This window comes from Poromitra crassiceps, assembly GCF_964638095.1.
Source record: "Poromitra crassiceps genome assembly, chromosome: 2".
In the NCBI taxonomy this organism is placed as follows: domain Eukaryota; kingdom Metazoa; phylum Chordata; class Actinopteri; order Beryciformes; family Melamphaidae; genus Poromitra; species Poromitra crassiceps.
Window position 1 is genome coordinate 56,137,069 of NC_139624.1, and position 25,725 is coordinate 56,162,793.

At 44.9% G+C, this 25,725-nt stretch overlaps 1 protein-coding gene across 1 annotated transcript in view; it reads right to left on the reverse strand.

Moving 5' to 3' along the window:
- Positions 1 to 4,269: 4,269 nt before the first annotated feature.
- Positions 4,270 to 25,725, reverse strand: part of fam180a (family with sequence similarity 180 member A) — a gene marked incomplete at both ends in the record, with an annotated part of 60,923 nt that continues 39,467 nt past the window's right edge. The window contains 2 exons of the mRNA XM_083662561.1: positions 4,270 to 4,599; positions 11,559 to 11,656. Of these exons, the coding sequence (XP_083518687.1) occupies positions 4,270 to 4,599; positions 11,559 to 11,656 (428 nt within the window). The remainder of the gene's footprint in view (positions 4,600 to 11,558; positions 11,657 to 25,725) is intronic.

Sequence of the window (25,725 nt, forward strand, 5' to 3'; positions counted from 1 at the left end):
CTGCTTTAGGTTGGTTTTAAAATGATCCCAACTACAATCCTGTTTAATGTTTGTGGGCAGTGACTTCCACATTTTAACCCCTGTAGATAGGGCTGTTTGTCCTAGGGAGGTTTTTTGAAACGGCACATTGCAGTTCCCAGAGGTTTTACCATGTCGCAGAGAACATGCGGTTCCTGATCATGGATACATTTATAGATGAGTTTTATATTAGTGAAACCAATAGTCATCAACACTTAAAATATTTAGTTTCTCAATGACTCCACGGTGGTAATACCTAATTGGATCCTGTCAAGAATTTTTATTGCACGATTGTATTTCATCTTAAGAGAATTGATTACAGTCGGACTAGCTTGGGACCATACAGTCACACAATAACTCAGGATGTGAAAATCATTGAGTGCATATAGATGTTTGCAGCATAAAATGGTAGACACTTCATTCTCAACATACATAGGTTTGCTTTAGCCACTCTGCTCACCATCTGTATGTTTCTCATATTTTAGATGAATATCAAGATATTTAACCTCAGATACCTGGTGAATAGATTGGTCATTGCTTTTTAGATCTAACTTATTCACTTCATTCACTTGATCTGGTGAGGACCGTCTCCTAGACGAAACAAATTGACATGGTTTTCTTATTAATGTTCAGTGTTAGACAAGAACATTTGAGCCATACTGCTACCAACTCGAGCGGCTCTATCTTCGCCCTGGCCTTAAATTTGCGTTTATGGCTTGGCCCGGCGCTATTAGTGGGCATGGTCAGGCGCGTTCCCTAATTTTTCCTTGGCACTAAACAGCAGAATCCGCAGCGCTAACCATTTAACCACACCTTTTTAGGTGTAGAATTATTCACAACTGTGGCCATTGGCAATCTGCAGTAAACCAATCACATTCTTCCCTTTCTTTTCTTTTTTTCTGATTTTTTTTATCCCATTTGTATCCCCCATTAGTGCTAATTTTAATTTATTTATCCTGGTTGCTGCTCCACCCTCTCCACCCCCACGCCTAAACCTAAGGTTGGCATTGCGGGTGGTCGGCATAGCAGGTGGTCGGCATAGCGGGTGGACCCCTTTCGCTGTAGGGGCAGAAATTGATGCGAGAGAGAGGGATGAGTGAGAGAGAGAGGGGGGAGAGAGAATGAGATAGCGGCAGAAAGAGTGATTCAATGACGCCCCTGGCCTTAGCTAAACTGGCGTTAAACGCAAAAAAACACACTTTGCGCCTGCCTACCCGTGTCTCAGGAGGATACTGTCTTGTTTTTACGCCCCGAAATGCACTTTACGCTGAAGAGGCGTGGCGCAGTGCCAGAATGGGCCAGAATGGGCATTTCGGCCATAAATACCAGCCTAAAGCGATCTTCTCAAAGGGCGTTAATTTTGCGGTTAACGCTTTTCAAAACCAGGCCTTATTCAGTGCACCGGGGATATAGCCAGTAACCTAGGCCTAGCTACTGCAAAAGTTAACTGTTGAAAATTCGATGTCTGGTTTTGTCACGAGTAGCCTACAGCTGAAGTCCCTCTCGCCATCAAGCAGACAGTGACGGAAGCATGTGTCTTTATGTGCGCCAAAGGGAAAATGATGGACTAAATTGGTGGGAAATGCGGGGCTACTGCGTGCGTAATTATGCAGCGGAGATGCAGGAGAGATGCAGATTCAGTGCGCTGGCCCCGGGGATGCACCCACGGCGTTATTCAATCACTCTCTCTGCTGCTATTGCACTCTCTCTCCCCCCTCTCTCTCTCACTCCCTCTCTCTCGCGCCTCAATTTCTGCCCCTATAGCGCACTGCAAGCATCAGATCTGAAATGTAGGCTACACCACAGAATGACAGAACCATCACTATTTTGGGGGAAAGGTCACAAATTTATATGTAGGCACTAGGCAGGCACAATGACCGATGAAAAAAAAGTTGTTATACCGTAGTTTTGAGCCCCTGTCATTCAGAGGCTGTTGCATTGCATCATCCTACCTGTCTGCCGTGCAGAGGGGGTGAAGAAAAGGCAGCGAGAGAAAATGATGCAATCATTCTGTCCAAACTTTGACCAATCTAATCTCATCATGACATTATTCTCACTTTGCTCTTGCTATAGTGTAGCGTATTTACATGCTTGCTGTATTTAAACTACCGTGAGATTTGTTTGAGGAGCATATGGAGACAGACGGGGATGAAAGTTGGCAGAGAGGGAGGGGGGGAGCTCAGAGCGCTTTGGTCAGGCTTTTCTGACCGGACTGGATCGCTCCGTGGAATCGGAGCTTGAAAGGGAAGAATGTGATTGGTTTACTGCAGATCGCCAATGGCCACAGTTGTGAATAATTATACGCTTAAAAAGGCGTGGTTAAATGGTCAGGGCCACGCAATCTGGCAGGAAAAATTTGGGCATGCGCGTGACGCCCACTAATAGCGCTGCGCCGCGCAAATTCAAGGCCAGGGGTCACTTCCTCTTTCTCTGTTGATGAACAGAAAAACTATCGCTGCAGCAGCTTTGCTAATGTAGAGCCCCCCAGAGGCCTTGCTGCGCTGGCCAGTTCACACAAAGCTTCACTTGTTAACGTTATATTTAATCTGTTAAACCAACATTTGTCCAAAAAGGAATTAATGTTAAATTATAACGTTAATCGAAATGCTACAGCGGGAGACATTAGCTAATCACCACAGAGCCGCAAAGATCAGTTCATCGATATTCCCCCGTATGGCGACGTACGTTGCCCAGCTGAGCAGCTCGCAGTCTGGCTGCTAGGAGCTGAGATGACCGGCTGACACCCGGTTCCTCAATCTCCGGCAACGAAAATAAGATTTCGTCATTTTGATTAACTGACCTCATATTGGGAATCTACATGCATGGTTACTTTTGATGAGTCAAAACATATTACAGAGCTAGAGCATTGACTGTATAAATACACTATAGGACGAATCAGCGCGACGTCACAGCCACCCAGACATGCGGAACCCCACAGCAGTTAACTAGTATGAGTCGTTCCAAACAAACATTAATATCTAAACTATCACATCGCTTATATTTTGACATTCTGAGTGAGAGCAGAAGTAGCTCAAGAGTTTGATGTATAATATATGCATGTCGTGTTAAAGTTGGGTGAACTGTCGCAGTTTTTAAAATGTAAACAGGGTCAGCCGGTTAGAGTCAGATGCTCAAACCCAGGCTCCATAGGGTTGTATTGCTGTTGCCACCCAGTGATGCGGTTTGAGGGGATATGTCCCGGTTGCTGCACTAGCGCCTCCTCTGGTCGGTCAGGGCGCCTGTTCGGGACGGAAGGGAACTGGTGGGAATAGTGTGATCCTCTCACATGCTACGTCCTGCCGGTGAAGCTCCCCTTGCAACTGCGCATGTGTCGAAGGAAGCATGGTGCTAGTCTATGGCTCTCCCCAGATGGCAGAAGGGGTGGAGCAGCGACCGGGGCAGCAAGGGGAAATTGGCCAAGTACAATTGGGGAGGAAATGGGGGGGGGGGGGGGGGAACCTGACACTCCAGTCCCATCCACCGATCACTACTGGCACAGAAAATGGCACCGAATCTGGGGTATTTTGGCCTCACTATAACATAGGCTACTGGTAGGAGGTGGAGACGGCGTCCATATTAATATAGATCAGTGGTTGTTACTCAATTGGTTTGGCCACATTGCTGCGGTACTGTACTGCTGCAGTTATTTTCTTATTTCAATGTTTTCTTTGTTAAAAAAGGCCCCCCTCACTGCTGCAATAGCAGCACAGTGGTGCCTTGGAAATGTGGCAGTAAGACGGGCCACGGCCAAGTTACATGACTAACATCTGTATAATTTGTATCCACTCCACTATGAAGTGCATGGAGGCCTATTACAGCAAGTACACAACACGAGGAAATTAGTTTTGAAGCAAACATCTATCATACATTTTTCCAATGTGATAAAACTAGCAATCAGGAGTATTGATCTACACATTATCTATGGTTTTCCTTCAAAGGGCTTGGCAAATCAAACAAGCTGAGTAATCTTTCCAGAGAGGGCCAAATATCTAATGTCCTCTAAAGCCATTATGTGAAATTAAACAGATATGCACAAACAGCACAGTGGAAAGGAAGTGATTCTGCCTGGTATTGTCAGAGTAAAATACTGCTGCTGGTCATATTTTTGTATCATATAATGTCAGGAATTAGAAAGTTTTAAAATCACAATGGAGTGACCCAGTGACCATGAGCCAGTGAAATATATGATGCTGTCAGCACAACCATATCCTCTTAATTCACCTCCATAAAGTTACAGCTCCAGATTCCTCCTCAAGAGGGTGCCAGGTCCTTCTGGATGGCTCTGAACAGCTGCAGCAGGGCGTCGGTCCACAGCACCCTCTGGTGATGGCTGCTGATACGAGCCAGCATCTGGGCGGCGTACACCATGGTCAACAGCGTCCTCTCGAAGTCCTGGCCTCCCAGGGGCCTGTGGTGATGGCCGAGCGCGGCCGCCAGGCGGCGGATGTCGGACAGCCTCTTGGGAAGCACGTCCTCGCAGATGACCTCCAGCTTCTCCATGCTCCTCAGCGAGGCCAGCTCCTCATCTGGGAGCAGCATGGCTTCCTGCTCGCCTTCGATCTGCAGTCCTGCCAGCAGGATCTGGGAGGCAAAGGTCCATGAAAGTGTTTGTCTCTGGACTGTCACGAAAAATAGTGAGGCGCTTGTATACTGTACTACAGTACCTGCCCACCTACATCCTTACATATCCACGCTGCCTAACTACCTACCTAATCAACTATACCTACCTACCTACATAATGTTACCTGTTTCGAAATACTGTACCCTATTACCAAAAAAGTACTAGTCGTGGCAATGGTTGGATTTTTTCTTTGTTTGCACCAGTAAGAGTCTAACAAGGTGTCAAATGAAAGCTGAGAATCCACAGATTCCAAAGGTATTAGTGTTAGGGTAGTCTCGCAGTGCCAGCCGTAGCTGGTGGGCTCTATCGCATTTAAGGCCTGGCGCAGCGCTATTAGTGGGCGTGGTCAGGTGCATTCCATAATTTGTCCTTGGCGCAAAAGCCGGCGCTAACCATTTAACCACGCCTTTTTAAGCGGAGAATTATTCACAACTGTGGCCATTGGTGATCTGCAGTAAACCAGTCACAGTCTTCCCTTTCAAGCTCCGATTCCACAGAGCAATCCAGTCCGGTCAGAAAAGCCCAACCAAAGCGCTCTGAGCTCCCGCCTCCCTCTTTCATCCCCGTCTGTCTCCATTATGCTCCTCAAACAAATCTCACGGCAGTTTAAATACAGCAAGCATGTAAATACGCTACACTATAGCAAGAGCAAACTGAGAACAATGTTCTAAAGGCATCGGCTAGAAAAATATAGCCTATCCCTGGATGTCATGATGAGATTAGATTGGTGAAAGTTTGGACATCGCCTTTTCTCCTCCCCCTCTACACGGCAGATGAGGTAGGATGATGCAACAGCCTCTGAATGACAGGGGCTCAAAACTACGGTATAACAACTTATTTTTCATCGGTCATTGTGCCTGCCTAGTGCCTACATATAAATTAATGGACTTTCCCCCAAAATAGTGATGGTTCTGTCATTCTGTGGTGCAGCCTACATTTCAGACCACGGCCACGTCCACGGCGCGGCCGGACTGTAATATGGGAGGCATGCTATATGACGCGGTGTGTATAACGTAACTTCCGTCCCGGGGGGAATCTGCCAGGTTGCCGACTTCCGTTAGAGACTTGTGATTCAGACCCTCCATCGCTGGAAGCTTGATGACGTCGACGGTGGGTCTGACTATGTGAGACTACTGTTAGGGCGTTGTCACACCAAAAGGTCCGGATCAAACTAGGCTGGTGTGAAAGCCCCTTAGACTCACTGAACTAGAAACAGAAGAACACTTAAGCCCAATTTATGCTTTGTCTGCCGACACTTTTGAAACGGTCGCCGACAGAAATGAAGACTTGAGTCGACACTTTCAAGTGTCTGCTACCTAGTGAAATGTCTAGTGTCGCTGACTACGTCACTATGTGTCGCGCAAGTCTGATTGGCTATATAGTTATAGAAACCGAGGTGGTTTCACTGTGCGTTCCCTCTCTTCTCTTGGCTGTCTGCAGTGATAGCGTTCGAGTGTCACGTGACCGTTGAACCAAGGCGAAGATTCACTGAAGTATAAATGCAACACTATGAGCGACACTTTCTTTTTCGTCTGCGACCATGTGCTGAGCGACACTTTCTAATAAGTAAGCTTTACTGCTGTGACAGGCAGCAGCAAAAGGGTTCTTTGAAACAGCAGGTAACATCTGTACTGGCCTACCTACTTACATACAGTATACCTGCCTAACCAACTACCAACCTACCTACCTACAAACCTACTTACTTACAGTACCTGCCTACCTAAAATACTGTCTAACTACCTACTTACCAACTAGGGATGGAATATCAATATCAGAATAAAATGAAAGCGTGTGATTGGTTTTGTATGTTTAGTATTTGGGCTTCAGTTCAAAGTAGCTCACTATCTATAATGTTGCTTAATGTACGCCACCCCACGCCCTTCTCCCCAAAATGCCCCCACTCCACTCCCTTTTCCCAGAGGTCCACAATGGAAATAAGCCTTTTGGCTTTATTGTGTTTTTATTGTAACCTAGATATTTTTTTAATTGTTTGTATTCCTGCTGGGCCGATATAGTATAGTATAGTTTTTGTTTTTAAATGTGGCCCCATGCAGGGCCGGACCAGGCCCCTGGACCATCTCAATACGGCCCCCAACCTCCTCAAAGGAAAACAAAACAATCCCCAAAAACTCGGTAAAAGGCAGAATTATGTTAATAAATCTCATCTGCTACAGCCATTGGATTTGTAACGAGAAATTACCAATAACAGCGGGAGAGAGGGTTAAAAATAGGGAGACTCCCTATTTGGCAGGTATGATCTCCAATGTGTGGCCCTTCGCTTACTTTATGTAAGTCAGTATGGCCCTCTGGAAAAAAATGTTGCCCACCCCTGCCATAATGTGATAATAATCGTAGGGTAGACATTTACATTTCATATACATATATGTGTCAAAAGGCTGGAATTCCCGGCTTCTCCGGGTACTTGGAGCACACCAGCATGATCTGGCACAAAATCCAGTCAGCTAGGCGTGAGAAGAGAGACCTGCATGTAATGTAATATTCTTGGACCTGGCTAATGCTTTCGTGTCAGTGCCGCATAGGGAGGCCTTTGATTTCTTTAGAGTGCCAGGTAGTATAAAGAGCTTAGTTAAAGCCTACTTCTTAGATATTCAACTCTGCTTTACCACAGCAGAGTACACTACAGCTTGGCAGCAGCTGGAGATAGGCATTATGGCAGGGTGTACAATTTCCCCATTAGCTTTTACCATGGCAATGGAGATCATTATTAGGGCTTCAAAATGGGTAGTGGGTGGAGAAAGGCTGCAGGGAGGGCTGCAGCTCCCTCCAATTAGGGCATACATGGATGACATGACGACTATGACGTCAACCGCTCCATGTACTAGCAGATTGTTGGATAAGTTAAATAGTCATCTGCAGTGGGCTAGAATGAAAGTGAAGCCAAGTAAGTCCAGGAGTATTTCAATCATTAAAGGGAGGGTCTCTCTCTCTCTCTCGTAACGGGACAAGCCCCGTCTTTTATTGTCACACGAACACCACAACACATGCATGCGGCCACAACACACTCATGCTGACGGTGGCCGGTGAAAAGTGTCCTCTGCATTTAACCCATCCAGGCATGTCCTTTCCTCCGGGGGGCAGGCCAGGAGCAGTGGTCGCTTTCTCGTACAGCGCTACTACTACTAGCCTGTAGCGCTACTACAGGGTAGTAGGTAAAAAGGAAAATTTTGTACAGTTTCAACTAAAAATGGATCGAACTGGCACACTTTGAGATCAAAATGAAGAGACTAGATCTATGAAGAACTACACACATCAATATCTTCTTTACCGTTCTGTGGTTTTACAGCGATGAAAAAATAATTGTTTCCCTATATATACTATATATATTCTGCATACAGGTTTACTATATGGTAGAATTATGCTTGCATAAATAATACCAAAATCACTTCAGGGGAGTTTCAAGTAAAGTAACATTTTGCTTTGTAGGCAAAACAAAAGTAAAATTAAATCAAAAGGGAACTTCCTAATTTATTGGCTAGAATAATATTCCGACAAGATAATAATATACTGTAAGCACTAAAGCAGGAGTTTGCAGTCAACTAGTTGAAATTAATATGTGGCAGTATTTGTGGGGGTCAAAATCTATGTAGGGTGTACCACCACAAATAGATCAGTGTATGGGAAACACTGACTATTAAATTGTGTGACTAGAAAGACACCAATAAATCTGAGAAAATGTACTTTAATTTTGAACAACAGCACTACAACGGTGGCATTACAAATGGTATTATGAAATTATTGTGGGAAAAAACAAGAATGCCACTTTTTTTCATGAACTTTAAAGGTCCCATTCCGTGCAAAAGCTGTTTTTACTTGTAAATGCATATACTGCTGTCAGCCCTCCCTGTAATGAGTGGTCACAAGCTCAGAACTGCCACAGTTGGATTTGTCCCTATCCAGCTTCCCCCTGCAGTCTCCTCCAAGCCACACCCCCAAACGCTTTGTTTGCCCAGAGGGGAATTGGGACGTCACAAGCTTCCTCACGCATACTGCGCGGGTCTCTCTCACACAAGCTACCTGCACCATTTTGTCTATAGCCACAAAATTAACACTTCTAGCTGGAGCGACGCCAACTGTACATGATCCAGCAACTGCGGAGGTGCATTCGGTAAGTCTAGGCATTTTGAGATGTCCTCTTTAGCGTAGCAACGTTAAGTTAACGATAGCGTTAGTTGTAGACACAACCTAGCGTGCTGGTCCACAGACGCTAATCTGATTGGCCGCTGGGAGCCTGGGGCGGGCTCTCCCTCAGCGGCCAATGGGAACTGTTAGTTCTGAATATATTATAGAAACAGACCGTTCTTGGGACGAGGAAGGGACAACTCCGTCACGACAAACGGGGTTGCTATATTTTCGACAAATTAATCCAGAATCATGTTTTATGGACCAGAGACACACGTTTTTAAGAGGTTACAGCTGCACGAATTGGGACCTTTAAGCAGAAAATTAAAAAATAGTTTTAAAGCAAAAATAAATAATAAATAAAGATCATTTTAACAGAAACTGCTACTAATGACCACCATGGATTTGGAGAGAAAAAAATATTTTTTTTTTTTTTTTTTTTGGGTGGGCTGAGACTATTTTTGGGTGGGCTAAAGCCCACCCAAAAAAGGCCTAGAACCGCCCCTGGTCAAGAGTTTGGGAAGATGGTATGATGCAAGTCTTAGTGATAAGGGACAGTTTGAGGAGGTGAGGCAGGAAATGATTCAAGGTATTTCAAGTATAGACAAGTCAGGGCTCCCAGGAAAGTTAAAGTTGTGGTGTTTGCAGTTTGGATTGTTGCCTCGGTTGATGTGGCCACTGAGAGTGTATGAGGTTCCCTTTTCAAAGGTAGAAAAGCTAGAAAGGATGATGAACTCATTCATTAGAAAATGGCTCGGAGTCCCACGCTGCCTAAGCAGTGTAGCCTTATATGGGAAAGGCATATTGGAATTGCCTTTATCTAGCCTGACAGAGGAGTTCAAGTTTGCTAAGGTTAGACTGGAAATGACTCTGACTCAGTCAAAGGATCCAGTGGTTAGGAGTGTAGCGCCCACAGTTAAAACAGGGAGGAAGTGGAACCCAAAGGAGGCAGTACAGCAAGCACAGTCAGCTCTTAGACACAGGGATATCATAGGTCAGGTGCAGCATGGGCGTGGAGGCTTAGGGTTGTGCATAGGGAAAGCTGTGTGGAACAAGTGGAATCAGTAATAGAAAAAAGGAAGATGGTAGTTGAAGAAGTACATAGGCAAGAGGAGGCAGTAAGATGTACTAAGGCAGTGTCGCAGGCAAAGCAAGGACAGTGGGTGAACGGGAGAGTGTAGAGAAGAGAAAGTTGAAGTGGAGAGAGTTGTGGAGCATGGAGGCCAGCAGAATTAGATTTATTCTAGGGGCTACTTATGATGTGCTGCCATCTCCCCAGAACTTAAATCAGTGGTTGGGCGAGGTGGTGGTGGTGCCTGCCCATTGTGTTCAAGTGTATGTACACTGAGGCATATACTGTCAGGGTGTAAGGTCAGTCTCTCCCAGGGGCGATACACCTGGCGTCACAACCAGGTGTTGAAATGTTTGGTAGCTGCAGTTGAGGAAAAGCGGCTAGAAGTAAATTCTCTAGTTGCTAGCAAAGAGACTAGACAGATCAAATTTGTACGTGAGGGAGAAAAGATTAGACCAATTAAGGTCAGGCACAAGTTAGGGCAGCTAAGTGTAGGTGGAGCCTGGGAAATGAGGGTTGACTTGAATGAACAGCTAGTCATCCCAGCATATATAGTTAGCACCCGGCTACGTCCGGACTTGTTACTGTGGTCTGAGGTAGAGAAGATAGTTTATTTTATCGAACTCACAGTCCCGTGGGAAGATCGAGTTGAGGAGGCTTATGAGCGCAAGAAAGCTAGGTATGCTGAAATGGCAGCAGAGGCAGAGGAGCGAGGTTGGAGGGCTCGAGTGCGGCCTGTAGAGGTGGGCTGACATGGTTTTGTGGCAAAGTCCGTTATTGCCCTACTAACTGAGTTGGGCATTCGGGGACGGAGCCTGAAACTTGTGGTTAGCAACATGTCTCAGGCAGCAGAACGAGCAAGTGAATGGCTGTGGCTAAGGAGGAAACATGCTAGCTGGGGAGCTCGCTAAGGTAAGATTGATTGTTTGTTGTTGGTCATGATTGACGGTCCGCATCAACAGGGCTGAATCATTGACAGTGGTGGTGTAGTTAGGAATATCATACCGAACCGACCTGGATAGCTAGGCTTAGATAGTGAGGTAATATGCAGTTGTGCGGTGGTAGCATGGAGGGGGGTGTTTCCAGGATGCTGGATTACACCGTTAAGCCTTCTTAAGGTGTCGTGGGCCTAACTTAACGAAACATCGGTGAAGGAAGGTCCCCACTTGAAAACCCCAATGACATGCTTCATACTGCTGTTGGCTAGGGTAGGTAACTGGTGATTTGTGTCTTGTTTATTAGTTTGTTAGCCTGTTAGCCTGTTTTATTCTGGATTGGGCTTCTAATTGTGTTTTTCCTCGGATTTTGGCACAAGGGATAGTAACATCTTGTCCTGTGTATTAATTAATAAAAATGTTATTATATAATGTCAATACATTGCATTTACTCTATGTTGCTACAATGTATGCAAACATGTTGCGTGTGTATGGAAAAAAGTGAAGTGAAAACATGATGAATTCCCCCTGCGTGAATGAAGATTTTGAACAACACATATTTCACATTCCTCTTAATCATTAGCAGGATAGCATTGGTACACAGTGTTTTCTTTTTAATTTTTTTTTTATCACCAGCCTTCAACACTTGAAGATGACGAACCACAGATATGTTTGATTATTTGGCCAGGGGATCTAGAGACATTCTCAATAGATTCAAAATCAACCAGGAACCATTTTGACATATTTACACCTCCATTAGGCCTTAACTGACCTCAAACAGCAGGTTGACATCCTCCACCGAGCGCTGGAACGTGGGGTTGATCAGCAAATGTGTCCCACGCTTTATCCAATAGGCGGACGGATACAGAGCTGGAAGACAGAAGAGGGGGGCAAATCCCATTAGACCTTCAAGAAATTAGGCAGCATATTACCCAGTGTGACGTGTGTGTGGGTGGGCCTGAGGTCGAACAAACATTGATACTTTACTGCTCAAATATTATGCAAGTCAGATTGACTGTGGCTCCAGCTGGACCAAGGGTAATTAGCTTGAAGAACATTTTGTTCATTTTTAAAGTAAAATCGCAGAGCCCACTTGCTCCCTTTTAGTTATGATGATGATGATGACCAAACAGCAGCACAGCAAGGAAATCAATGTACATCATTATTTATACTGTACTTTAGGTTATATATTCAGAATATCAGAACCATACATGCACCTATCCCAACAGCAGAACAGTGTAACAGTCCAGCACACCAGCAAAATCAGAGGTGCCCAAATTCTTCTGTATGAAGGGCCAAAAATTAATCTGGATGGAGGGGCGTGGGCCAAAAAATAAATGTTACGTGAAATTACATTAGATTTAAATGTATTATAATTTATAGACAATTTACATTCTAAATTTAAAATAAATTCTCAAAATAATAAAAACGTTATTAGAATGTTTGTTTTTGTTTTTATTAAAATAATAATAATAATAATAATAATAATAATAATAATAATAATAATAATAATAATAATAATAATAATAATAATAATAATAATAATAATAATAATAATAATAATAATAATAATAATGGCTGTTTCTAAAGGCTGGCTCACACTACAGGATTTTCGGGCCGATTTATGCCCGATTCACCCCTCCCGAGAATCGGAGGAGAAATCTGGCCTGGCAGCTTGTCAAGCTTGGTCGGGCCCGACGTTCGGCACCGATTATCTTGTAGTGTGAGCTGTTTGCAGATCCAATCTTAACCCTCCCGATCTGCTCACAGCCTCATCGGGGCTGTCCCGATCATATCAAACATGTTTGATATGTAGCCGAGCGTTTAGGCTGCGCCTAGACTTATATATAAAAAGCAATAAACGGAGCAACTCCAACCTTGAACATTCTCAACATGAGACGCCAGCTTTATTTATCCGGTTCTCCTAGATTCTAGCCACAAGTTCCCCACAACCACAACAACAACCACTTCCGTTTCCGGCTTTCAACATAAAGTCTACAGTGCTGCCTAGAACGTAAACATAAATTACATCACATAGCACCTTCATAAAAATAGCTTACACACCTCCCCTCCTCCAAAAGAAACGTCCTCGTTTCAGCATCCATTCACGGTGTAACTACCTGGCATTGCAATGTAACATAAAGCACCCAACACATTCCATCCCCTCAAAATTACACACTCTTAACTCAGTAACTAAACACCCCATCACTCCAATCCCCCAGAGACACGGACATTAACACACTCCATCACCCTGCATCCCCCCCTGTGCAAAGGCATCAGTATTTCCAAACATTCACAGTGCATTTCCATACCAACAATCTTTTTTTTTTTTACACACCTTTCCATTCCACAATAACCCCAACATTTACATTATTTATTTTCATTACTTCTTTTCTCTTTCTACCTTCATTTCGACCACCACCATTTCCATCCCCCCTTTTACAGCTTCTGTCCCACCTGAAGCACGCTACTCCCTCAACCCCAAAAATTCTCCCACACCCCCTTCTGTGTCCCACAGACATCACACGCACTGCAGTAGCTCAGCACATCCCCAGTGTGTCCGCTCCAGTAGAAATGTCCACGGATGCGGCTGAGTGTCTCTTCGGGCCCAAAATGACTGGATCCAGGGCCCTTGTGCGCCCCCTTCAGTGCTAATTCTCGCAGGTAGCTGGGTACAACCGTCTGGAACCCCCTTCTACCGTGCCCTGTCCTCTCCAACAGCCCATCTTCATCCAGACGCAGGTCGGTAAAAATCTCCCACAGTCCCTTCATGGCACCGGAACACAGGGGAATCTCCTCCACAGGGGGCCGGCGTCCGGCCGCTACCCACGCGTACACCGCACCGATTTCCGCATCCTCCATCTGTCTGCGTTTCCACTCTGTCACCTCGACATCCCTGATGGTCACTCTGTCGTCCGTCAGGTCCACATCTGGACACTCCTCCTGTTCCTCCGCCTCTTGCACTCGCTCGTCCTCTCGTCTTCCTCCCCCAGGGGGCGGCGTGTTGAGGGCAGGGCGAACACCACCGGCATCCATCTCCACCTCGGCTTTCTGCACAGCAACCGTGGGGTGTGTGGAGCACCTAGGTTGGGCCGGCTCCTCCGGCGTCAACCCCTCTCGCTCACCTGGAGACACGAGCGTCGCTCCCCCGACTGTCACCGCGTTGCAGATTACCTCTCTCCGGCTGCTCACATTCTCCCCAGCCTGTGTCTCTCCTCTGTCCTCTATCCTCTCAGTGCACTCTCTGGCCAAATGACCTGGCCTACCACACGACCAGCAGAGTCTCACCTGCCAGCCGCCTGCACCTCTCTCCTCTTCCGCTGTCCTCCGGTCCCAGACAGCCTCTTGACACTCCCTGGCTAGATGTCCAAACGCACCGCATGACCAACAGACACCCGGGCGTCCCCAGTACCGTTGTTCCGCGCACCTGGTCTGTCCCCCGGGACCACTGCGACACCACCTCGCTATGTGCCCAGGGTCCCCGCAAGTCCAACACCGTCTCTCTTGCGGCTCCTCCGGCCGTTCTCCACGCTTCGTCACCTCCATGCTCAACAAGTCCACCTGCTGTATGACTTCTCGTAGCATCCGCCTCAGCCCCTCTGCCCAGGCAGGCGTAGCATCCAACAGCCGTCTCACTTCCTTCAACAAACGGGCTTCCACACCCGCAAGCACCGAGCTGATCACCGTTGTCAGCTCCTCTTTCATCCCGTTCACCGACGGCCATTCTCCGCCGCGCAACATGATCGCACGTGGTGCTCCCAGCAGCTAGCACACGCAGCTAGCTCCGTAGCAGTTAGCACGCACAGCTAACCGCCCTAGCGTTTTACTTCGGTTCTCCTCGGGACGTTCCCTTGAAACACCGCTGCCACCAGTGTAGCCGAGCGTTTAGGCTGCGCCTAGACTTATATATAAAAAGCAATAAACGGAGCAACTCCAACCTTGAACATTCTCAACATGAGACGCCAGCTTTATTTATCCGGTTCTCCTAGATTCTAGCCACAAGTTCCCCACAACCACAACAACAACCACTTCCGTTTCCGGCTTTCAACATAAAGTCTACAGTGCTGCCTAGAACGTAAACATAAATTACATCACATAGCACCTTCATAAAAATAGCTTACAGATATTTAGGACTGAAAATCTGCGCGAATACATCATTCTGCTGCTGCGCGAGACTCCCGTCATTAATCGTTAATTGACGCGGCTCATTTGATGCGCTGCACTGCAGGCATCAGATAGGCTACCAAACACCAACAGCACAGAACCATGAGGATTTGGGGGAAAATGTCACTAATTTATATCACAATGAATGACCAATGAATAAAAAGTTATATCGTAGTTTTGAGCCCCTGCCAGTCAGAGGCTGCAATCTCCTACCTGTCTATCAGGCAGTGTGGGGAAAAAAGGCATTGCTGCTGCGGGAAGCAATCCAGTCTATCCAAACTTTTGCCGATCTCATGACATGCAGCAGGGAAATATATTTTGGTAGCCCATGTGTTTGTGTTGTCACTTGTACAGACAATAGACTCGCGTTGTTTACACGCATGCTAACTACCGTGAGATTCATTTGTTTGGCGAGACAGGCATGAAAATGAGGAAAAGAGAGAGGTGAGGTGGGGGCGGAGCGCTTTGGTCACTGCTGGAATCCCAAAAACGAAACAGGTTCGGAGTATGGCCGGTTAATAATATCCTGTAGTGCGTGGTGCGCCACATTTACAAATCTTGTAGTGTGTGCATGTTTGAGATTCTAGGGAAGATAATCTGGGAAGATTCTCCTGTAGTGCGTGTCACAGCCAGATTTCAAAATCGGCTAGGATTGTCAGAATCCTGTAGTCTGAGCCTAACCCCTTAACAGAAATAAGGGTTTCAATATTAAAGGCATTGCTACCAGGGGGGACAAACTCAGATTTAAAGCCATTTCTGTCAGGAGTATTTACAATGCTAGGGACATCAGTGGGCACAGCTGTGAAATTGGTAGTTAATGAAAGTCTTACCATTCTAACGTTACACTTATAAAAATATGTTTAAGTGCCCCCTCATCCCCTTCATCCTCGCACCGGGCCTGTGTGCTGCTAAATTTCCTCCACTGGACAGATTTCAAAGTGTCAGGGCATGTGTGTAGCAGACCAGTGACCTCATAAGCTGAGGTGTCCAGATAGGCCTGGAATGAAACTCCTTGCTCTCAGTTTCGGAAACAGTTGCTGCCAACACCCCATCTTTATGAACCCCATATTTTACTGGAGCTGATAACCAGCAGCAGATTCAGCAGCAGAGGAGGCCCTGGTCCATTACCTCAAATTTACTGCAGCTGAGAGTCTCTCTATTATGTTGAAATATACTACTACTATACAAACTGTACTATAATTAACTAACTAACTAATTAATTAACTAACTAATTAACTAACTAACTAACTAACTAACTGAATGTAGCCTACTATACAAACTGCTGCAAAAACTAATCTTAAAGGGATAGTTCACATTTTTCAAAGTCTCACTAAAAAGTAAAGGCTCACTAAAATTTCATCCACAGTGCACACAAAGAAAATGTCAGTGAGCTTCAGTCAGCTTGTACATACATGAGTGTGACCCCATTGACCTTGCTTTCATTTTTGCTCAACTTTCCAGAGCTACTACTGTATCTATGAGGAACAGCATGGATTGTGCTGAGAAAGAATTATACCATACCAATCAACGTCATCATTGGTAAGTAGCAAGCAGGGCTAGACTTAAAAAAATGTGAACTATCCCTTTAAGCAAGGCAGGAAAGGGAAGCGACGATTAATTATTTTTTAGAGAGGAAGTTCAGGCAGAAGCCGCACAGATTTTCCAGGTTTTGTCCACTCCGAGAAGCATCTTTTGGTTGGCTTAAAATACAAAGATTAAACATGAAAATCTGCATTCTTAACGAGCAAGGAATGATTTATGAAACGGACGGCTCTGACCACATCATATTTGCGTTCTCCCACTGGGGTGGAAGGTCTTTGGGAGGGCAAGCCCAAAACAAGGCTGGAATAAGTAAGATTGGGAGTCAAAACAAGCAGTGGACACAGACACACTATCTCATATGCTTGGACGTGTGTCTAAACAATGCTTCAGCATCCACAGAGCAGAGGGGTGGCACAAGGACATTCTCACCTTCCATACTGTTTACAGCAGAAGTATTCAAAGTGGGAGGCGGGCCTCCCCAGGGGGGCTCCAATCAGTTTCAGGGGGGGCTTGTTGATGTATTTGGCGAAGTACTGTATGTCAAACAGCAATATCAGGCTATCTTGGCTCAATTGTTGAGTCGGGGGGGGGGGGGGGGGGGGGGGTAGCCTGACTCCACCAGACGGGGGCGGCATTGTTCCACAAATTCACAATCCACCTCAGTCTGGCCCTGGCCTCAGATAGGCGTTCAAACCGGCCGCCACCCAGGCGCACCAATCAGCGTGAGCTACGGGCGGGCTTTAGGCGAGACCGGGTGTGACGCCACCGAGAGGCGCCTTTGCGTTTGTAGTTCTTTCACTATTCAACATGGCGGCGGCTACCGAGGCTAGCTCCAGTGAGCTAGTCAAACATTCTATTCAAAACAATAAGCTAACATAAACGTTAAACACTTGATCTTACAGTGAGTACGAAACCGTAACTGTATTGCTGTAACGTTATCAACTATGAACGTTAGTAAACAAGACATTGTTGTAGAATTTGGGGAGATAGCCTTCAGACCGTTGCTAGGCTGGGAGAACATAGCAGCCATCAGCTAGCTGTAAGGCTAGTGAATGGCTAGCAGTTAGCCATTCACGCAAGTCACACAAACACAAAGCCCTTCTCACCACAGCCCAGCAATCTGTTAAACCATCATTTTTGTTCCAAATAGAAATAAATCATAACGTTAATCAAAATGCCACTGAAATATTAGCTAATCAACACAGAACTGCAAAGATCAGTGTGATGTATTGTCCCTACTGCTAGCTGAAGTGTATTCTGCTATGATTGGAATGTTGGCTGCTGTTTAATAAACCACGTTAACTCACGTTGGTGTCCGAGTGACATATTATTATTAATAATTATTATTATTATAATTATTAATTATTATTATTACAGGCGAGATTAAAGATCTCAGGATAACAGGATGTTACTCGAGAAATTGGTTTATCGATAGAACATAGCTTAAGATTTTGCACTTGTACTTTCTTTAGATAGGGGGTAAACAAACGACCCCCTAGGAATACATGAACAAGGAACCATTCTTAAAGTTTGAGATTATATCCAAATACATGCTGCATGGTGTAACCTAAAGGGTGTTTTTCCTCTTCTCCGTTGACGTCCTCTGGGCTCCAGGCAGCTCCCTTTCGCAGATTCATCTCTGACATCAACATCTTTATGAATTTACATCATCTTACCCAATCGTGCCTCAAGACCAGCAGATTATGTAACAACAACACCACACGGCCGTCTTTTCTCCGTTTAGTTTATTATCACAAAAGTAAGCAAATAACATTCTCCAGTCATGCGTAAACATCTACCATTCCACTGACAGATATGCTAAAATTCACCAGTCCTTAATGCTAAATAGTAGCGTTAAATCATTATATTGTATCAAAGCATTTGGTTGTTATTGCCATGAGAGCGTTGCGTCTCCATGACGTTAGCCGTCCAGGCCAGTCCAGGGTGCGTGCCACTCGGTGTCATATCGTGTCATCAGTTCCCTGAAGAAACGAACAACGATATGTGTTAGTAATGAATCGCTGTTAACGTTAACATCAAATCATCAATCATCAGAGGTAGCACCCCAACCTCCAAATGTTGCTAACGTTAGCATAACATCAGTTAATCCAATCAGTTACATTTAACGTGCAAAATGGCCTACCTGCACTTCATCCTCAGTCAGACATCTGCAGTAATTCTTCTTTCTTTTGGCAAATTGAATAGTCAATGGTTGCACCCAATATTCACCTTACAAAAACAGCAAAAAATCTGCGACCTCCATGCTAACTATTTAGCAATTGTAGTCCTAGCTGTTCGTGTTAATACCAGGGGCTGCTACGTCATGAAGGGAAGTCGATCTGATTGGTTGGCGTTGGCAAGCCCAGACGGTGACAGACAGACGGTCCATCCAATCACCTGCCTAGTAGCTTGAAAAAAGTGACCGCCCTCTTCAGCAAGGTAGCTTGGCCGAATCCAGATGGATGTTGGTTGTGAAACAAATGTGAACAAACTTACATCCATCTGGCAGTGTCAGGTTAGGGGGGGGGGGTTCCAAGCTTTGTTTGAGGGGAGGCCCACAGTCTCAGACTTTGAAAACCCCTGTAGTAGAGTATTTACATCTTAAAACATGCCTTTATTCACCTTATGCAGCCCCGCCCACTTGACCCATTGTATCACGACTTCCTGTTCAAAACGCCGGCTGTTTTACCTGCTCAAACTAGTCTGACTCACCTGGTTACCTGGTTTATGAGACACAGGAAGTGTAAATACAATCGGAACTTCTGATTGTATTTACACTTCCTGTTAGTCTCTCAAGCCAGATGGTCTCTTAAGGTGAATAGGGGGTCTTTCAAAATTTAATATAAATAAGATGTTTAAAGGGTATCATTGATAAGAAAAAAGCCTAAAATATACCATCTTAAAATAATGTTTGGTTAAAGATTGTGCACACTGCATGTAAGGTTGATATAATGTAGAGTGTAGGTCAGATGCACGCTTCATGTAAGGTTGATATAATGTAGAGTGTAGGTCAGATGCATGCTTCATGTAAGGTTGATATAATGTAGAGTGTAGGTCAGATGCATGCTTCATGTAAGGTTGATATAATGTAGAGTGTAGGTCAGATGCATGCTTCATGTAAGGTTGATATAATGTAGAGTGTAGGTCAGATGCACACTTCATATAAGGTTGATATAATGTAGAGTGTAGGTCAGATGCACACTTCATGTAAGGTTGATATAATGTAGAGCAGTGGTCCTCAAATGGGGGTCCGGGGACCCCCCAGGGGTCCGTGGCACTTTGCCAGGGGGTCCGCGAAAAGTTTTCAAGAAAATAAAAATAAAAACGTTGTTGTTGTTGTTGCAAAAGCTTCATAGTTCAACGAAAATATTGTATGCTTTAAATCTAAAATGGTTCATGGATTAATCTAACAAACCTATCAATTTAAAAGTCAAGCACGTTATCGTGGAAACTATTAAGCTTATAGCCCAAAATCACAAATCAGAATGAGGGGGTCCCCGGGTATATTTTCTATCTTGTAAGTGGTCCTTGGCTGAAAAACATTTGAGAACCTCTGATGTAGAGTGTAGGTCAGATGCACACTTCATGTAAGGTTGATATAATGTAGAGTGTAGGTCAGATGCATGCTTCATGTAAGGTTGATATAATGTAGAGTGTAGGTCAGATGCACGCTTCATGTAAGGTTGATATAATGTAGAGTGTAGGTCAGATGCACGCTTCATGTAAGGTTGATATGTAGAGTGTAGGTCAGATGCACGCTTCATGTAAGGTTGATATAATGTAGAGTGTAGGTCAGATGCATGCTTCATGTAAGGTTGATATAATGTAGAGTGTAGGTCAGATGCACACTTCATGTAAGGTTGATATAATGTAGAGTGTAGGTCAGATGCACACTTCATGTAAGGATGATATAATGTAGTTGTAGAGTGTAGGTCAGATGCACACTTCATGTAAGGTTGATATAATGTAGAGTGTAGGTCAGATGGCCAGGGTTTACATTTCTGTTGTGCTACCGTGTTTGGGCCTGTATTATACCAATGGCCACTAACTTGAGAGACTTTATGACAGAGTCTATTTGGAACCTTTTGCATCTTTTTTTCTTGTAGTTTTCACGGTGTCTGCTGACGAAATACAACACATCTTCAAAAGACATCTGTACTGTATGCGTGGCCATTATTTAACTGGACCAGTGTTCGTTTAGTTTGACTGCCTCTATTGTGTGATTCTCCAAGACCAATTTAGCTGCTTGCAGGAGAGTGAAGTGAAAAGCAAAGTTGATCAGAACTGAAAGGGGCATTCACGGAATAATGAAATGAAGTAAAACTTCCTTTGAGTTTCTCCAGACATCTAACTCTTTTCCTCCACAGCGCTTCACATATTTTGCAATGGTCGGCTCCCTGTGTAAGCCAGTGGAAACAAAGCTTAATGAGGTATAGAATGTAAACTCTGGGCTTCGTCCTCATCTTACAGTGTCATCTACAGTGCACTGGCCTCAAGTTCTCCTGTAATGATCTGCTCGGCACTGTATATCAAGCCGCCACACTTGGCTTTATATAGGCAGGTCTGAGGTCAGCCAATCCCACATTCTCTAGCTGATCTCCTCATGTACCTGCCAGCCTCAGCTCCACGTCTTAGCAACTTTTTCACTGGCCACCATTCAGAATATGCTCAGAATCTGGACTGTATGTGCCAATGTCAGAGAAATACAGCCCAGAAGTTTGGTACAACTAGATCAGTGGTTCTCAAACTTTTTCACGTCAAGGACGTGAAAAAGTTAGACCAAATTAGACAAATTAGTTAGACAAATTAGACCATGGACCCCAACTGATAAGATTTTAGGTTTGGTGATGGCCTTCCAACTCTCCTGGCTTGCAGGAGCCTGGGTCTTCTTGGGGTCGTTTAATTGGGTGCACGTGGGCCCGATGCAGTCATTGGAGTAAGAAGACCTTCAATCCATTCAGTCTCTCTCTCTCCTCACCGCACCTTGTTTGTTTGTTTGTTTAAAGTTCCCATCTTGTGTAAAACAAGATTTCCTTGCTGGGTGTGCTATATAAAAATCATGGAAGTCACAAAACACATGGGGCTCTATTCTCCCCCTGGCCTTAGATTTGCATTTATGGCTGGGCGCTGTGTTATTAGTGGGCGTGGTCACGCGCATTCCCAAATTTTTCCTTGACGCTAAAGCCAGATTGTGCGGCGCTAACCATTTAACAACTGTGGCCATTGGTGATCTGCAGTAAACCAATCACATTCTTCCCTTCCAAGCTCCGATCCACGGAGCGACTAGATCCAGTCCGGTTGCGGCTGCATGCTGTCATCTATCCATGCCAATTTGGACATCTCAGCACATCACAGATCATAGCCTAAACACCTCTCCCGCACACATGCTGAAGAAGGGCTGCTGCCCAAACGTCTGTGTGGCAATAAAAGTATTCAACTTGGAGTGCTGTCTTCCTTTCTCAATGGTCCTAAAAAATCTAATCCGACCCGACCCAACCCGCTTGAGACGCGGACCGAGATCAACTCGCCCGCCGTTGTCACATATCAGCCCGAGACCAAAACAAACAAACAGTTATTAGACCTAGGACATTATAAAAAGTGTGCAATTAATGCTGCCGTAGCTCAAATAATGGGAACGGTATGTATGTGTGTTAGTGCCATAAATGTTTTTTCAGCTTTCATGCTGTTATGGAGGTATGCTTATCCCTTTTCGGGCTCTCTCTCTCCTGCATCTCCGCTGCGTAATTACGCACGGAGTAGCCCCGCATTTCCCACCAATTTAGTCCATCATTTTCCCCTTGGCGCACATAAAGACACATGCTTCCGTCACTGTCTGCTTGATGGCAAGAGGGACTTGAGCTGTAGGCTACTCGTGACAAAACGATAGGCCTAGGTTACTGGCTATATACCCAGTGCACTGAATAAGGCCTGGTTTTGAAAAGCGTTGACCGCAAAATTAACGCCCATTGGGAAGATCGCTTTAGGCTGGTATTTAAGGCCGAAACGCCCATTCTGGCCTATTCTGGCACTGCGCCACGCCTCTTCAGCGTAAAAACATGACGGTATCTTCCCGAGTCAGAGGCAGGCGTAAAGCGTGTTTTTTTTGCGTTTAAGGCCAGTTTAGCGCATAAGGCCAGGGGGAGAATAGAGCCCATGGTCCCCAGATAAAGCCACACCAGCCATGTCAGGACAAAGTGCCTCCAAATGAGTCGTTTTGACTTTTTTGACATCACGGGACACTCAGAAAGTGGCACTCATTGATTTGCCTGCTTACAGTGGTGCAAGTCCAGAAATCAATCAACTGCACCAAAGATGGATCTACTGTATCCCAACAGATCACCTTATTCTATCTTATCTCATCTTATCTTATCTTATCTAAACAGAATTCATAACCTTGTTTTAAAGACCCATAAAGTCCATACAATTAAAAATAGCATGATATGGGACCTTTAATATAGTTTGTGTTGTCTATATTTTCCCATAGTTTTAGTTGATTAATTATTGTTTTAACTTCTACTTTGCTATATGACTCCCCTCATTTGTTACTTCCTTGAGCAGGGTTGTCACATATGCAGGAGTCATACACCAAAGTAAAACTTGAAACAATAATTTATAAAGTAAAACTAAGGGAAAATAACTAGACAACACATACTACATTAAACAAACAAACAGAAAAAAATGTGCCTGAGGAGGGAGAGAGACGGAATGGTCTGAAGGTCAGGCCCAGGTGCACCCAATCAGCCTAACAATCCCAACACCAGGCTCCTCAAGACAGGGGGGCCAGGAGAGTGGGAGGATTCATCACACTTGAAACCCATGACCAAAATACAGTAGTCATACATGGTAGGTGAGAAAGGCAAGTGTTTATGCGATCCATCCACCATGACCACAGCACCCTTACTGGCTACCGTCCTATTTCAATAGCAGACTCTATAACGGTGATATACATCTATACATCTAGAAACGTGATATGCAATGTACCTTTAGTTCAGAAACGTTGATATTCTATGTCTCTGTGGATTGCAGAAACGTACAATTCACGTACATTTTATTCTGGCGACCAGGCTGAAAAATGTACAAACCTCATTGAGTGAGTGGGAGTGCACCATCAGCACCAGAGGGATGACTATGCATCCATTACATAGCAAAGGGAAGTCTTACCATGGCCCAATTCCAATTCGCCCCCTTACTGACTCAAGCCGAGGCGCGTTCACGTGAAGGGAGTGAGGGTTTAGGGATGTCCCACGCTGAAATCGCAAAGTGAATGAGGGCTCTGAGTGAGCCCTTTCTGCCCCCTTACCATAAGGGTGCAGCTGTGGCCACTTACGGAAAGGGAATTGCCCACAATGCATAGCGTTGTAACGTATAAAACGGGTAAGGCTGCAAATATCTGTCAAAAAAATAAAAGAACACACGCGCGAAACAAACGCGGTGTTTGCGAGTGCGCTGGAATGCCTTAATTGACAATGAAACATTACATTAACTCATTGAGTGCCATGGACGAACATGTTCGTCAATTGGTTTAGTAACGTAGAGTGCCAAGGACGAACATGTTCGTCAATTGCGTTTTTTGACGGTGGGACGTGCATCAAAGCCAGATCCATCTCCTGTGAAAGTATGGTGGCTGTTGAAGGTGTAAAAGCTATTTTAGGGACCCGTTAGGTGGCGACAGTGCTCTCCAGATTACAGAAAGGCCAGGAGAAAAGAGAGAAGAAGTCGTTGGGGTAACGGAAATCGCATCGCATCCGTATGCATCGATATGCATGAAGCATAACGTTAGCTGTGCCTGCAGCAGCCGATCTGCTGCCACAATTGAGCACCTCCATGTCCGCTGCGATAGCCCATCCGCATGATTTTGTTATTAGTTGTTATTATTCTCAACTGGAAGCATGGGAGCCGGTGACAAATACACGCGGAACGCTGTAAAAAAGCTGGATGTAGCGGACTTTTCAGTGCAGAGCAAACGCAACAGAAAGCCCCAGAGACACTCCCATACGGAGGAGGAGTGTGCAGTTGAGGGGGGGGGTGGGTGGGGCACGCAGAGCAGCACACAACACCCAGACAGACCCAGACAGCAGGACAGGATTGGCAAACGCAAGCCAGAATATCTGATGCCCACCAGCAGCAAATCAAGACCAGCAAGAAGCTGCAACCAGCAGCGCACGCAGGGGCCAGCACTGCTGGTTGCAGCTAAAAAATATTGTTTTGCCAAACAAAATTCCTTGGTTTTCGCTGTTCTATTGAAGGAAATTATTTTTGAGGTGTGACTACATCAGAAAATATTAGCTTCAGTCAGTGATGTGCATGAAATGTTTAATTTCACAAAAGGCTCTTTATCTCAGCTTCTAGAAAAAAACGGCTGTTTTTGGTTAAATCAAGCTATCTTCTCCGGCTGATAACTAAAGAACGGAAAATGGTATCAATAAACTTTTTTTTGCTGCTGATACAATAGAGTCTCATCGTTCTTTGTGCGTGTTCGGTGTTTACATAGTAATATCACACAATATTCTGTGGGCCTCGAGAAATCACTGAAAACGCTCTGAAACTCTGGCACTGGGAGCGTCCGTTCTCCAAAAGTGGCTGGCACTCAATGAGTTAATAGGGATTTCAGATTAGACAAAAATATATCAGAGGAATGCAAGTAGTTATTTTACACAATCCGAGTATAATCATCGATCATTTCTATTACAATTGCAATCCACAACTTTTTTGATGAATGAGAAATAGTTTTACCGAATCTGTATTGTACAGTATTGACATTGTGTATAATGTTGGGTGACATGTCATTATTATGCTTATTAGGGGTCCAAGCACGAAGTGCGTGGATCCCTATTGTATCTGTTCCGTTTATTATTATTATTATTATTCTGCCCTAAAACAGCATGCACGTCAAAAACCATAAGGGCTACAGTAGCCAGACCTTGCACATAGGTTGGAAATGTGCCCCACTGCTCAGAGACAAAAAATTAGCCATATTGGCCAGATGGTGGCGCTATAACAGACCCTTTTGCGTATTGACCCATAACTCACACCCATTTAAGCCTGCTAGATTTTCCAAAAAAAAAAACGAACTCGTCCTAGGCCATTTGCCCGAATGAGCCCAAACTTTTTCTGTGTCATCTCTGGACTTCCCTGATCTAAAGTTGTATAAAGAATTTGGATACGTGAAACCGTCTTGAAATGATAAATGTTTAAACTTTGACACTATGTCATCATAGATGACATCATAGATG